General features: G+C 36.8%; 1 protein-coding gene across 10 annotated transcripts in view; it reads left to right on the top strand.

The window, feature by feature from the left end:
* CAP (Cbl-associated protein) overlaps nt 1–16046 on the top strand; it is a 158150-nt gene that overhangs the window by 18992 nt on the left and 123112 nt on the right. For 8 of the 10 annotated variants that reach the window (XM_074177557.1, XM_074177560.1, XM_074177562.1 and 5 more), the window contains exons 3-5: nt 11966–12117; nt 13985–14058; nt 14112–14225. In XM_074177557.1, the coding sequence (XP_074033658.1) occupies nt 11966–12117; nt 13985–14058; nt 14112–14225 (340 nt within the window). Of the gene's footprint in view, nt 1–5347; nt 5513–11965; nt 12118–13984; nt 14059–14111; nt 14226–16046 lie in introns of those variants that run through there. The other 2 variants (XM_074177561.1, XM_074177567.1) reach the window with 2 other exon arrangements.

Here is a 16046-nt window from a genome sequence, read left to right as displayed (position 1 = left end):
ATTTTTTAATATCTCCATAAAACGGTTCAAACTTGTTTTTTGGGTTTTTGATAGCACCCTTTTTACTGATATGGAGTCAAATTAACCTATAGTGAGTCATGGGTCTCCCAAAATGGGCGAAGAGTCTCCGAAAATGGGTCAACTTTTTAATATTCCTGAAAAACAGTTCAAACTTGTTTCTGAGGTTTTTTAGAGCACCCTTTTACTGATCTTGGATCCGACTGACCTTAAATGGGTCATTAGTCTCTCAAAATGGGCGAAGAGTCTCCGAAAATGGGTCAACTTTTTAATATTCCTGAAAAACGGTTCAAACTTATTTCTGACTTTTTTTAGAGCACCCTTTTACTAATCTTGGGTCCGACTGACCTATATTGGGTCATGAGTCCCTCAAAATGGGCGAAGAGTATCTGAAAATGGGTTTGTTTTTGAATATTTCTACAAAACGGTTCAAACTTGTTTTTTGGGTTTTTGAGAACACTTTTTTCACTAATCTGGGGTCATTACGACCTATAGTTGGTCATGGGTCCCAAAAAATGAGCGAAGAGTCTCCGAAAATGAGTTATTTTTTTTTTATATTCCTGAAAAACGGTTTCAATTCGTTTCTGAAGTTTTTGGGAGTACTCTTTCACTGATCCGGAGCAGACTATCGATATCGTGACCTATAGTGAGTCATGAGTCACCAAAAATGGGCGAAGAGTCTCCGAAATTGGGTTGATTTTCGAATATTCTTTAAAAATGGTTCAACCTCTTTTCTAAGAGCATTCTTTCACTGATTATCGATATCGTGACCTACAGTGAATCATGAATTTCCTAAAATGGGTAAAGAGTCTCCGAAAATGGGTGGAAGTGGGCCATGGGTCTCCCAAAATAGACGAAGAGTCTTCGAAAATGTGTTAATTTTTGAATATTCTTCAAAACGGTTCAAACTCTTTTCTGAAGTTCTGGAGAGCACTTTTTCACTAATCTGGGATCAAATTATCGACATCATGACCTATAGTGGGTCATGGGTCTCCCAAAATGGGCGAAGAGTATCTGAAAATGGGTCGAATTTTGAAATTTTCCAAAAAACGGTTTAAACTTGTTCTGGGAAATTTAAGTACACCCCTTTGCGAATCTGAGGTCAGGTTATCGATTTCGTGACTCATAGTCGGTCATGGGTCTCCCAAAATGGGCGAAGAGTCTCCGAAAATGGGTTCATTTTTGAAAAGTCCTGAAAAACAGTTCAAACTTGTTTCTGAGGTTTTTTAGAGCACCTTTTCAGGATTCTGATGATACATATTATTTGAATACATTATAAAAAGCTTGATCAATTTTTTATTTTGGAGCTTTTTGACATTCACTCTTCACTACATATTCCTAGCGTTTTTATAAGTAATATTTTGTGTTTTCAAAGTTCTACAAGTTACCTTTCCAATAAAGAAGTGTTCCTTCAATTTCTAATCCATTTCTGCTGTCAAATTTCCCAACTGAACAAGAAAATATTTTTAAATACTTATGGGAAGACTGCATCTCACCTCTTGTCCATTAATGGCTTTTGAATAGAATATTGTTATTGAAATCACCATATGAATTGAAAATATACAATTTTCCATAGAATTATTTTCAGTATATTCATCATGTGCTCAAAACAATCTCGTTTTTCTGTGTTAAATCGTTACCCCTCCTTAGTATTCACTTTCTCGGAATCGTCCTACTCGTAAATGAGGAATTTCGGCGAACAGAAGAGTCTTTCTTTCATAACTCTATCGGTGATTTGATATTCAAGAGCGTTACTTTACAATCTTTGAAGTTACAATGCTTACATTATGTATTAAAAGCCACCACTTGAATGCCAAGCGCCAAGAAGAATAGTGGCCACATTAAAGGCATACTAATATTTTCTCGATATTCACTTGTTCACCCCAGTCAAAAACCAAGCGGTTAGGAAAGAAAAGGTGTGCTCACTTCATGAATGATTCAAAATGAAGGACCATGCATAAGTGCATGACGGTATAAAACTATTGTAACAATTTGAAGTGAATTTTCCAATATCAAGCAGATAATAAAATCTGATTTCACGAAAAAACTATATTTCAAATGATTATCATGTTAAATGTTAAATGTGAAGAAATAAAAAAGGTATTTCAGTAATCCAAGTTACAGTAAAAGGTTACCCAAAGCAAAGAATAACGAATACGTCTTTTAGAAAAACTAAAGAGGAAATCTCTGTATGAAAGTCAAAAATATAGCTGTGCGTGACAAAAAAGTGGACATATCTCACGACGGGAATGAGGCAAAAATAGAGACGTTATTTTTTTTGAGAAGAAAGATTTCTGGCTTTTCATTTCTCCATCTTCATTTACAAAAATCAAGGTTCTCATCATTCTCAAATATCAGTATCAGTATATTCATTTTGTGCACGAAATGTTTACAAGAACACTGTACAAACTATATGAGATTTATGGAAAGATTGAGCTAAAAAAAATTACATTGAACATGAAATGCATACATAAAATTATTATTGATATTGAGTCATTACTTCTTGAATATTCGAGACTTCAGAATAAATTTTGAAAACAATATTTTTTTTGTTATTCTGAACAAAGTTATTCTTCTTTACTCAATCTAGAGTTCAATTTATTTTTTCTATGTTGTTCTGCATTTTTTTTTCAGTGTTTTTATACGATACGACAAGTAGTATACTCAGAAAGATAAATTACAATTACAATCCATTATGGATACATGACATACATTATAAAAGATAGATTAACTTGATATCGTCTTTCAAAAAACATATTACTGTGAGCTATTCATTATTTTATATTCAATTTATTTGTTATTTTCAATTTTTTTCACTTGCCTGGCTCAATTTCCATCTGAGATAGCCAAAACAACTCCAATATATGTATGAGTCTGAAATTACTTGAAAAATTAGATTTATTCATCATTAATTTTTGATTTTCTTTCATTTCCTATATCATCTATTTGGACTTCTACCTTGATGAGAAAATTATAAATATGAAAAATAAGATTTTTGTCTTTGAAATAACAAAGACATATTTTGGTAAAATTTTGGTGTAGTAATGAGCATTACTGGAGTTTTTTCCCAACACCAAATCGCTATTTTCAACACCTCGACACGTGTTTCGATCACCAAGTGATCATCTTCAAGAGGAATATTAAAACAGTTTTAATCTTCCTCTTAAAGATGATCACTTGGTGATCATCTTATTAAATGGTCAAAAATACTGAGTGCGCATATGAGCAAAACTAAAAAAAAATATGGCTCTTCTTTGGCACCCCGAAAAAAATCATAATACAAAAAAAATTGGAATCAAGTATGGCCTCCACGCTGGTTCATTACGGCCCTACATCTATCGTGCATCGACAAAGTGAGATTGTCAATGTCTTGTTGAGGTACATTTGCCCATTCAGCGATTAAAAGCTCTCTCAATTGAAACGTTGGGTGAATGTTCCCCATATGCGGAGTAATTCTTCGTTGAAGCATGTCCCACACATGCTCGATGGGATTCAGGTCCGGTGATTGTGCTGGCCATGGCAATACATCAACTCCTTCGTTGGTGAGCCAGTCAGTCACTAGACGCGCGACATATGGACGAGCATTATCGTGCATCAGGTGGAAGTTTTCACCAACAGCACCAGCAATCGGACGGACGATAGGTAGAAGAATGGTGTCGAGGTACTGTCGAGCTGTGAGGGAGAGATTTGGAAAAACGAGATCGGTTCTGCCGCCGATCATGATTCCGCCCCATAGCATTACTGTACCACCTCTGTATGTGTGGACTTCCTGGACGTGTCTCGAACGTTCATTATTTCCAGGTCGTCTCCACAGTCTTACTCTTACTCCACAGTCAGTAAACAAAACTGTAGCCCAATCATTTGCATCCCAGTTTTGATGTTCTTGACACCACTCTAATCTTCTACCGCGATTGCCTCTCGACAAAGGTGGACATCTAAGTGGCCTTCTGTTGTGGAGATCTGCTTCATGCAGTCGATTTCTGACAGTATCACGACCAATGGTTACCTGGTGCGTCTGCTGCAACACGTTAACCAACTCAGGTGCTGTGATTGTCGGTTGTCTTCTTGCGGTTAAGACCAAAAATCGGTCTTGAACTGCAGTTGTAGCGCGTCCCCGCCCTGGATGTTGTTCGGCTGGACTGCCAGTTTCACGGAAACGCCGCCACAATCGACTGATTGTGGCGGCGAACACTTTGGGAGACCCCCAAACGAAGAGCTACATCATTTTGTCGCTTGCCACCTTGAAGAAGCCCTACAGCTCTATTCATCTCAGCCAATGGTAAGTGATGGCGTTCCATGTTAAAGCACAATATTTCCAGTTTAATTGCTGAGCAAGAACTGCATAGAATGTACAAACTCGACACTTTCAGATTATTCATTTTAGCCGAAAACCTTGATAAAAGATTAGTTACCGTTTTTTGCAGGCTTTGTTCAACCCATAGAAATCTACAGGGTGGTCGAGTGTACCAATTTAATCGAAATTAAACGACCTCATGCATTTATTTTTATGATATTTAGTATGTTATAAAAATATCCCTAGACTTTTCCGATTTTTAATTGCTAAGCAAGAACTGCATACAATGTACAAACTCGACACTTTCAGATTATTCATTTTAGCCGAGAACCTACAGTTTGTAAAAAACTTGATGAAAGATCAGTTACCGTTTTTGCAGGCTTTGTTCAACCCACAGAAATCTACAGGGTGGTCGAGTGTACCAATTTAATCGAAATTAAACGACCTCATGCATTTATTTTTATGATATTTAGTATGTTATAAAAATATCCCTAGACTTTTCCGATGTGTGTAAATAAACATAGAAAGAAATGAGTATTATAGAGGAGAAATGAGAAATTGTTCAGATTCAAGATGTAAGATGGTCCTAAATACACACCTAATTGAATCATTTGATGAAAAGGCACTCGAAAATTAGACATTTTAAAAAGAAAATATGCTGTTGAACAAAAAGATGTGGTTTTCTGAAGAAAATATCAGTATGCTTCGATTTCACTCACTTAACATTTTTTTTAATCTGCTTACATTCTTTTCTTCTCGACAACTTTTCTTATATTCGTTTCTTGTATGAGGTTTTTGTCTTATCTTATCTCTCAATGAAATATATGAAAAATAATAATGAAGTTATTTAAGAGAAGCTAAAAAATATAATTTCTCCCTAGCCCTAACCACAGAAAGATCATCCTTAATCTTCCTGTAAACGCTAGAATAGAATTATTGACGTCACAGAGACACTCCGCTTCTTCATTCACCCCGACCTTCGCGTCTTAGCCCCTTGTCGACAGTAGAAGAACACGAAGGCGCACATTTAAATGAACGATTGTAAATAGTTAGTGACCTATGAAACGACATTTGTTTGTGTCTGGTGCCCCGAGTGGATACGGTCTTTCTAACTGAAGACTTCGAGGAACTGTAGTGCGGGTGTCAGTGTCGAATATGCTGAAGTTCTGCTCGCCACATGGGAAAAGAAGGGAATACTTGGTAGGTCTCGAAAGATATTCTTTTTAGATGTAACATTTTACGCAAAAAGCTGCATGTTAACTATTGTTGAACATAAAGCTCTTGAACATTTCGAAGAAAGTCCCGTTGGAAAAAAGTATCGTGATTTTTCAAAAAGTTATACCAAGAAATTTCTCACCGACCTACGATTTGACAAATTGCAACATGAAAATACCAAAGAATGAGGTGAATTTTCATTTTTCCCAAAAAATATTGATTCGGTTTTTGTCTCCTCAACCGTCGCGAAACGCTGTCCTTTCAAGGGTCTTTTCAATCCTGGGAACTAAAAAAAGTCTCGTGGGGCCAAATCTGGTGAATACGGTGGCTGAGGCATGATTACGGGGTTGTTTTCGGTAAAAAATTACGAACTACAAGAAATGACGAGTGAGCAGGTGAATCATGGTGATGTAATAGCCATGTATTCATTGTTTTTTCGCAATTCCGGACGCTTTCTTCGTATTGCTTCCCGCAAACGGCACATAATTTCAAAGTAATATTCCTTATTGAACGTACGACCATGTGTCAAGAAATCCTGATGCACTAGGCCACGATTATCGAAGAATACAGTGCTAATATTTAAGGAGGTAATTCTTAAAACCCATTTTAAGGAAAAAACGTCCTATGAACGTATGTCCTAAACGCCTTAACTTTTGAGATACAGGGTGGCAAAGTTTTCAAAAATAATCAGTTTTTTAATAATAACTGAGATTATTTTGTAGACATCTTTGGCATATTCAGTACATATGTTCCATGCCTCAAGGCGCATTTTCTGATGTACAATTTTCTTAATTTTCTCTGCCAGTGGCGTACGTACGAGTTTTGAAATGTATATTTTTGGCGAAAAAAATACTACGCTTTATCTTAAATTAAAAATTATTTTTAAAATCTCCATACATTTTTGAGCACATTTGATTTGCTGGGTTTTCTTTGTCCGACGCATGGTTTTCGCTCAAAAAATTAAAAATCGCTTTACTTAAGGATAAATTCCTTAAAAATCTGATGCGGTATCGTGCATCGACTGAAAGCAAACTAAGAGATCAGATTTGTTGCAAAATAATTGAGGATCTAAAAGGTATTTGTTTGTTGTCAGATGCACTGTTCTCAATTGAAATTACGTCATAACGCAGCACCGCTTAATAATTTTTGAAAACATAAATTTAGTTATCCTGGAATAAATGACGTGTAGCAGAATTTATTTACTGCACCTCTTGGAAATATGGAGTTTGTCGATATGTGATTTCTTTTAAAGATTAAAAGCAGAAAAAACAGCGTACCCACCATAGCAATAAAAAACGAATTCTCTGTATGTACAAACGTCAGTTGTTAATATTGATGTTGGTTTAAAGTAAGGTGTTGGTGTTAAAAACTGTCACAGCGCGTTTTGATTGATTTTGAAGTGTTATTGAAGTTATTTTGGTAGTCCGCTGTTTTTCTGAATATCAGTAAATATGGTAAATTATACGAATGCGGAAATGGCGCAAATGCATTACGTATATGGCCTTGCCGATGGTAATGCAACAGAAGCCAGGCGCATTTATCAGGAAAGATATCCTAATCGTGCCTTACCAGATAGCCGAACCTTTTCAAATATTCATCGTCGACTTGGGGAAACTGGTAGTTTCAAGAAAGGGAGTCCGGAAGGTAGACCTCGTGTAGTAAGAACTCCTGAAATTGAGGAAGCGGTGCTGCAAGAAATTGAGGAACATCCTGAGACGAGTACGCGGAAGATCGCTAGAAATCTGGATATTTGTCATCAAATTGTTTGGCGTATTTTGGTTGATTTTTTGTTATACCCATACCATATTTCAAGAGTGCAGGCATTACTCCTCAGAGATTTTCCACAGCGTGTGAACTTCAGTCAGTGGTATCTACAAAGTATTGCACTAAATCCGCAGTTTGAGACACAAATTTTGTTCACAGACGAAGCAAATTTTTCTCGGAATGCCATTCAAAATTTCCATAACAATCATGTGTGGGCTGAAGAAAATCCCCATGCAATAACCGAAACCCATTTCCAACACCAATTTTCGGTTAATGTATGGGCAGGAATTATAGGTGATCATCTAATAGGCCGATTTTTTCTACCAGGACGCCTTGATGGTCGTTCTTATTTACACTTTCTCGAAGAAGACTTACCTGGGTTATTGGAAGATGTGCCACTTGCGTTAAGGAATCGAATATGGTACATGCACGATGGCGCCCCTGCTCATTTCAGTGTAATTGTCCGAAACCATTCAAATACAGTTTATCCTAATCGTTGGATAGGTCGCGGAGGACCTCAGCAATGGCCAGCAAGATCCCCCGATCTCAACAGTTTAGATTTTTTTTATGGGGTCACCTTAAAACTCTTGTGTATAAAACTCCCGTTAATACTTTAGAAGATTTAAGAGAGCGAATAGTTGCCTCGTGTGAAACTATACGAAATACGCCGGGAATATTTGAACGGGTGCGTAATTCCATGCGTAGAAGGGCGGAAGCATGCATACTAAGTGCAGGTGGCCACTTCCAACAATTTTTATAATCAGTTTTGGTATTATTACCAATTAAAAAATTTGTGCTATTCGTTTAGACTTACTGTCACAAAATAAAATAAAACTCATTTTTGTGAAAAATTTATTTTTCTGCAGATTATGTTTTCAAATATTATTAGGGAATTGGTAATGCGTTATGAAGCAATTTTCAGATTCTCATTCATTTTAGAATTGATCCAATTTCTTAATTTGCTTTCTGTCGATTTTTATTTTTTTGAGTGAAAATCATGCGTCGGACAAAGAAATACCAAGAGATCAAATTTTCTCAAAAATAAATGAGGATTTTAAAAATGATTTTATTTTGAAAAGAAAGCATTGGCGTAGTACTTTTCCCCAAAAAATATTCAATGCGAAACCCGTAGGGATGCCACTGTTTGAAAAAATACAAATTTGTGTACATCAGAAAATGCGCCTTGAGGCATGGAACATATGTACCAAATATGCCAAAGATGTCTACAAAAGTATCTCAGTTATTATTAAAAAACTGATTATTTTTGAAAACTTTGCCACCCTGTATCTCAAAAGTTAAGGCGTTTAGGACATACGTCCATAGGACGTTTTTTTTCCTTAAAATGGGTCCCAGAATTACCTCCTTAAATATTAGCATGTGTGTAAGGAACACCCTGTATATTTGTTTCCTTTACCATATAATTGCAAAGTGAATAAACGAATATCAATACTTGGATCCCTGGTTTTATTTATATTTCTGGCTGTATCCAGCCTGTAACGTATGCAACGCTCACTGCACGTGTGAAGTTTTGTTTGCTGCGCGCAAATAACGGACTGATGAATCTTTTCGGTTTTGTTTTTCGGTTTTGAACCAGGCAGTCGCGTACATTCGTAAGTCGACTGGTGGTAAAACTCCGAGAAATAAATTAACTACTAATTATCCGGCCAAATTAGACCAAAAAATTGGAGTGAAGGTACAAAACTTCGGACCCAGCTCAGAAGAGGTGGAATTGTTTGAAACACTATCATAAATGAAATCGAAAAAACTCTCATCATTCTGGTACGTGGGAAAAAATTTATCGGACTCAAAAGTCACAAGAAAAGGGTTTTTCGCTAATTTAAGCAAAATGGTGAGTTTTATCATATAATTAGTTCAGGAAAAAATTGTAGATCAGATAATTATCTATAAAAAGTGTCCAAATCCTCTCCTCTCCTCTCCTCTCCTCTCCTCTCCTCTCCTCTCCTCTCCTCTCCTCTCCTCTCCTCTCCTCTCCTCTCCTCTCCTCTCCTCTCCTCTCCTCTCCTCTCCTCTCCTCTCCTCTCCTCTCCTCTCCTCTCCTCTCCTCTCCTCTCCTCTCCTCTCCTCTCCTCTCCTCTCCTCTCCTCTCCTCTCCTCTCCTCTCCTCTCCTCTCCTCTCCTCTCCTCTCCTCTCCTCTCCTCTCCTCTCCTCTCCTCTCCTCTCCTCTCCTCTCCTCTCCTCTCCTCTCCTCTCCTCTCCTCTCCTCTCCTCTCCTCTCCTCTCCTCTCCTCTCCTCTCCTCTCCTCTCCTCTCCTCTCCTCTCCTCTCCTCTCCTCTCCTCTCCTCTCCTCTCCTCTCCTCTCCTCTCCTCTCCTCTCCTCTCCTCTCCTCTCCTCTCCTCTCCTCTCCTCTCCTCTCCTCTCCTCTCCTCTCCTCTCCTCTCCTCTCCTCTCCTCTCCTCTCCTCTCCTCTCCTCTCCTCTCCTCTCCTCTCCTCTCCTCTCCTCTCCTCTCCTCTCCTCTCCTCTCCTCTCCTCTCCTCTCCTCTCCTCTCCTCTCCTCTCCTCTCCTCTCCTCTCCTCTCCTCTCCTCTCCTCTCCTCTCCTCTCCTCTCCTCTCCTCTCCTCTCCTCTCCTCTCCTCTCCTCTTCTTATTCTCTTTGTTTTTCTTCATCCTGGGTGCAAGTAAATTGTTTCAATAGTGTGTTTGGAGGTGATTGACAATATTTCATGATGATTTTCATTAGTACGGATTTCCATTTTCTGATAAAATATAAAATGATTTGAAATCCCTGAAAGAATTGAAGAAGAAGAAGAAAATAACAATTATATCAAGCAAAAAGACCTGAAATAATAATAATAATAATAATAATAATACGTTTATTGGTCCTTAATATGAGCATACAAGAAGCTATAGGGCAAGTCAAGGTATACAAAATTGTAGTAAAATATATTAATATAGGTGTACTTATATATAAGTGAATAAAATAAAATAAATAAATGTTAGCGGACAGCACAGTATATTTGAAGACGTGACAAAAGTTAGCACTAGCAATTGCGACAGTATTCAAAATACTCATTCAGATCGGACGGTGTAATATGAAGTAAGAAATCTTTAGTTTTTTTCCTTAAAATGTGTGCCTGATTTATTAACTTCAATTCAATGAAATAATAGTAAAATAAAGTACGAGTAAAAATAGAAAATTTCAACAAAAAATAAAAATGAAAAGTTAATAAATTTCAAGCCAAGTTACTTCTCGACGTTTCGATTGTTAGTATCCACAATCGTCTTCAGGTGATGACTGGACTTATTCCTGAGAGATGACAATTTATGGGTCATTCGAGTACTTTCACTTATCCCCGCTTTACTTTTTCCGCGTCACTGGTTCAGTGGGAGATGACCGTTTGGCGAGAGTTGGCAATTTTTCGCTTGATGATGGGTTTCCATATGTTGCGTATCTATACGCTAGCTTAGACGAATACGTTATTAGACAACATATATGCGACTTCTTTGAATTTCCTCCTAAACCAATGTTCCCCTATGTGTATGATCTCAGCTTGGGACCACTCGATGTTATGGTGATGGGTCCAAACATGCTCTATTATTCCTGATTTGCTGGTTTCACTTCCTGTATGTGTTTCTTGTGCTCGGCAATGCGAACATTCAATGGCCTCTTAGTTTCACGAATATAGGAAATTCCGCACTCACTGAGTATCGGGTGAATGCAATTCTTGGAATCGCAGTCCGCGTTTGGTGGCCTGGTTTTCGTGAGGCTGCTACGGATAGTGTTTCCGGATCTAAAGCAGGTTCTGATGTTATACTTAGAACCAATTCTTCTTATCCTTTCCGATAATCCTCTGATGTAGAGAAATGCAAGCACTGGTTGTGATGGCTTCTCTTCCTTGCGAAGTTCCTGCTGTCTTTAGTCAAAATCTGATCTACCATCGCTTTGGAGAGCCATTCCGTTGAAGATCATTTTTGATGATGTCTAGCTCCTTCTCGAGACCTTCCTTCGTGAGACAGAGCCCAAAAGCACGGTCTAATAGAGTATTGCTGATTCCTCTTTTAATCGATTGATGGTGGTTGGATTCGTGGTTCAGATACTGTCCCGTATGAGTGGGTTTTCGGTATACAGATGTTTCCCACTTAGTGTCGGTCCTCTTCACCAAAACGTCTAAGAATGACAATTCGTTGTGGATTTATTTCTCTATTGTGAAAGTGATGGAAAGTCTTACGCTGTTGATGTGTTTCAGTAAGGCGTCTAATTCAGGCGTCTAGTTTTAATTATTTCAGGGATTTCAAATCATTTCATATAATATCAGACAATGGAAGTCCGAACTAATGAAATTGTTTCAATAGTGATACATCGCATGTCTCCTCGTTGATATCAAACGAATCCTCAACTGTTGGTGATTCAAACTTGGAGCACGAACCACCTTTTTTGCAACCACATTTACCACTTCGTCCCTTTTTACAGTTGCCGTTTTTTTAACGAACGATGTTATTAGTAGAGTCGCATAATGTTTGCTATTCTTTTTTGAAACTAGGTAGACCTGATTCAGAACTTGTTTTTGCAATTGAGAATTTTATCAAACAAATTGCTGTCAACAACGGTTACGAGGTGAATATCATTGACTCAATTCTTTCTATAAATTGCATATTTGCCCGACAGAATTACTCAAGCCAAAATGTAAGGTTAGTCATTTGTTGTTGCAGGTCAACCCAGGAAGTAAAGCGGCGCAAAGAGGAATCAGGGAAGGTGACTTGATATCTTCAATAAATGGTCAGAACACCAAGGACTTGTCCAACTCAGATGCCCACGGGCTACTCAGGAAGTCTGGGGACGTTTTGAAACTTGGATTGAATGAGTAAGTATTGCTACCACCCACTTTGGCCATTTTTTCTTCGAATAGTTGATAGTTTGGTTAGTAGCAACAAAAAAATTACTGTGCAAATTCTCGTATAATCTGTTGTAGAATGAAGAAAAGAGAATTGAAAATTTCTATGTTTTTACCACTTTTATGATAATATTAATCTTTATTGAAATAGGAAACCTAATATACATATCTATGAGTGTAATAATAACACTAGCACAATGTAATATCAAAAAAAAATGTATGTAAAAAATTTTAAACTCAAACAATTTGTATGTAGACAGACAGTGAACATCACATATAAAAATTTCAGTATCATATGTTAGGTAACTTTCAAATAGATAATGAAATATATGCACATATATACATTAAATTATTATTGAAACAGTGATATTTGGTTTCATTACAGAAACAAATACCCTAGTGAACAATTGAAAACAATTAAAAACAATATATGATAGCCAATAATGTCCCAAATAATCCCACATAGCTATACAATTTGTATTCTATTATTTTTTTATTAATCCCTCAAATGCTCTTTTAAAATCTTTCAAAATGGATATTTTTTTATTTCTCCAGGTAATTCATTGAACTCGTGGAAGCCCTTAAAAATTAATGAATTCATGGTACTTCTGAATGCCGGTCTATTTATATGTATATTATTGGAATTTCTTGTGCTATAATTACGAATGTTTTTATTGAATTTCATGTAATCTTTAAAATATTCTGGTGCTGCGAACTGGTTTATTTTGGGCAAAAAACCCAAGAGACATTTTTTGTTCAGAATGAAACAGGCTATCAAAAATACATTTTTAAATGGTAAACAAATAATAAAACAAAAAGTTACATTGGAAATAAATTTTAGGGGTTGCGTTTTCCACCCCTTACAACAATGGGGTAAACCAAATAAATTACTGGCTGAGTGTCTTTTTGATAGTACAAAACGTCAGGTTAATTTCAATATTGTAACTTCTTCAGTGCTTGTGAAAAAAATTGTTATACAAATTTTATGTACCCCCTTTAAGGGGCTGTATCTTAACAAGGGATGCTCCAATGAAATTTCTTTATATGAAAGATCCTATCTTTTTTTCGATGAGGAATCACACCACGTTAATTGTTTTACACTTATTCAGTTACACCCTGTATACTGTCAGACTTGTGATAATTTCTTCTACGTCTCTTGCTCGATTTTCTAGGGTCAAATGCCATCTTTTCCATCGTCGAGCTCAAGGGAAATCCACTAGGAAATAACATATAGAATAAGTGTATTATCGTGTCACCGCGATAGGATTTCTGCATGAAATATCTTGATGCCCTCGCGCCAAATAACCGAACCATCGACAGGATGGCGAGGCCCAAAGGATGGTATTGGACGTGGGCTAGTAATGCACCTCACTAATTTGTTTACTGAGAGAGAGAGCTATTAACTGGAACTAGTTATTACATACGAGTATGATGAGATAAGCGGGAAATTTTGTTGTCGTTGGATTTATCTGATAGAAGAGTGTACAAGGGGCATCGAAAAAGTAGGATCTTCAGAGATGTGGAGCCCGTTGTTTTGACGATCCCAAATCATGTCTTAGATGCCATTGCGAATGAAGAACTTACAGTGAAAATTTCTCAATTCCTTTCTTCGAACGTAAAACGTGTTACGTTTTTGTAAAACTCTCCCAATAAAGCGTTTCTTGATTAAATGCTTTTTTCGCCTTCTATTAGACTCGAATAACGCGTGCTATATGTTCTTCGTTCTACTCTGTAGGTCATGTATTATCATTCGTACATTTTTCAATAAATTCTGAAATTTTCCTATCAAAAATGTGTTACAAGCCGGCAGATTGTAAACATAGATTTCCATTTCTAGAGAAGCAAGCGGGTCGCCCAAAAGGAGACAGTATAGGACTGTACACCAAGAAACTCTCCAGGAAACAGTGAAAAGTGAGTTTTTCTGTTCATCGTTAATCATATTGACTGATCTCATATTCTACCAGGATCGAGCGTAACGACGTACTCGGTGAAGAAGACAGTTGAAACGGTTGAGTCCCAATCGGAAAAAAACAACGAAAATTCCTTAACGAATGTAGAAGACAACCCTCGAGTCAACGGTGAGTATTGTAGAAAAAATCAGGATATAATAGTTGGAGATGATGTCGTATAATAGAAAACATTCTGTTTCAACTTTGGACTGAATATGGCCTAAAATATAGTGACTATAGTTTCAACAAAAAGATTCAGAAAGGTTATGGTATCCACCGGGATTAGTTTTCAAAATATAACTACCAGAATAGTCAATTTTTTGTCGACGTGTATGAGAATTCAAAGTGCTGAATAAAAAAATGTCTTCTCAAACTTTGCGAAGAAAGCGCAAAGAAATCAAGTCATGGTTATCATGAGCATCGAATAAAAGGTCATATAAACATCATTTTGAAATGTTCACTAGAACTTTCTATTTTATAGTAAGTAGGCTAGGCATCTTCGAAGTCCAAATTTCATGTATTTTCTTATGGAGGTTCAATTTGCACTTTTTCACACCTCCAATCGGAACCTTGTAGTACATGCTGCCATATTTGTTTTTCATCCATCCCTTTCCATTTCTGGAAATGCTGTACGTCACGATCCGACTAATACTAACGAAGATACGGCTTAGTGCCGCTTAGGAATGCCGCCATGTTTGTTTTTTCTCTACTCCACATTGAAGTCATCGCCTTCTCCCTCATACGCACTCATATGGCATCACCTTCCTCTCACACACGTCACACCTACCTCAAGTTGGGTGTTCCTTAAAGTTCCAATCGAAGTGCAAAATGAACCTCCATAAGAAAAGGCTTGGGATTTGATTTTCAAAGCGGCCTAGCCTGTTAAATTCCCTACTAGTCCAGTCATTATAGTAAGTTCACCTCGGAATTCGAGATACCCAGCTGTAAGTCTGTAAATACTTGTATATTGACACCCTAAAAGTTGTCTCAAAACCTACATATGGTAGGGTGTAAGCAACTATTAAATTTCAAGGTCAAAGGTCACAAAAATCGGTTTTTTGCGCTTTTTTTGGAAATATCTCATTTCCTATGGGCTTTTTGCTATTTGTATTCATCATCAATATTGTAGAATACAAAATTCTCTACAAATTTTGTTTAAAAAAAATTTTTATACGGTGAACCGTTTTCGAGATAGAGGGCGGAGAGCACGCGGTCACAGCATCACTTCAGGTCAACCGGTGCCTCCGGTCGAAAACGTGCCATATATAGTTGATGAACTATAGATAAATCAATGATTATAAATATTTGTCAATTTTTATTAACTATTATATTATATTTTATCAGTTTTTTCCTAACTTATCCACTTTTTATTCAGTATTAATTTATTTAACAACACTTACCTGCCCATGTAATTGCAGAATTGTTAATGAAAATATAGGAATTATATTTGAATTTCAACTTAATTAATATTTATAACTTCATACATGATGAAAAAAAAACAAAAAAATAATGAATTAATCTTTTCATTAAAAAATATCATTGAATACATTTATTTTTATTGAAAGTAAAGAAATGGAATAAAGGGTACAAAAACTACAATTTATAATTTTAATCACCTTCAAACAAACATCTTCTTCCTCTTCATCGTCGTCTTCTGGCTGCTGGTAAATTTCAAACTGGTCTTCATTATCGTCTTCAACGACATTTGTCTCAAGTTCTTCCATGATTTCGGGATCAAAGGTTCCATCTTCGTTAATGTCGCTCTGATATGGTAGAGCATTGAGGCAAGCTTGCCCATTACATTGGCCACAAGCTAAAGAGCATTGCAAGCCCGCTTTTCTGCATCCGCATCGCGAACCACAACCACTCTTGCAGTTGCAGAAAATTGTATTTAGCAAATCTTCTGGAGCAGGTGGTAAAATTGTCATGATAGGCTCCAGAAAATCGTTT

This window comes from Leptinotarsa decemlineata, unplaced genomic scaffold, assembly GCF_025532065.1.
Source record: "Leptinotarsa decemlineata unplaced genomic scaffold, Ldec_3_MD MMD2_tig00002974_RagTag_RagTag, whole genome shotgun sequence".
Taxonomy (NCBI): Eukaryota; Metazoa; Arthropoda; class Insecta; order Coleoptera; family Chrysomelidae; genus Leptinotarsa; species Leptinotarsa decemlineata.
Note: the sequence above shows the minus strand (reverse complement) of the source record. Positions and strands in the feature narration are given on the sequence as shown.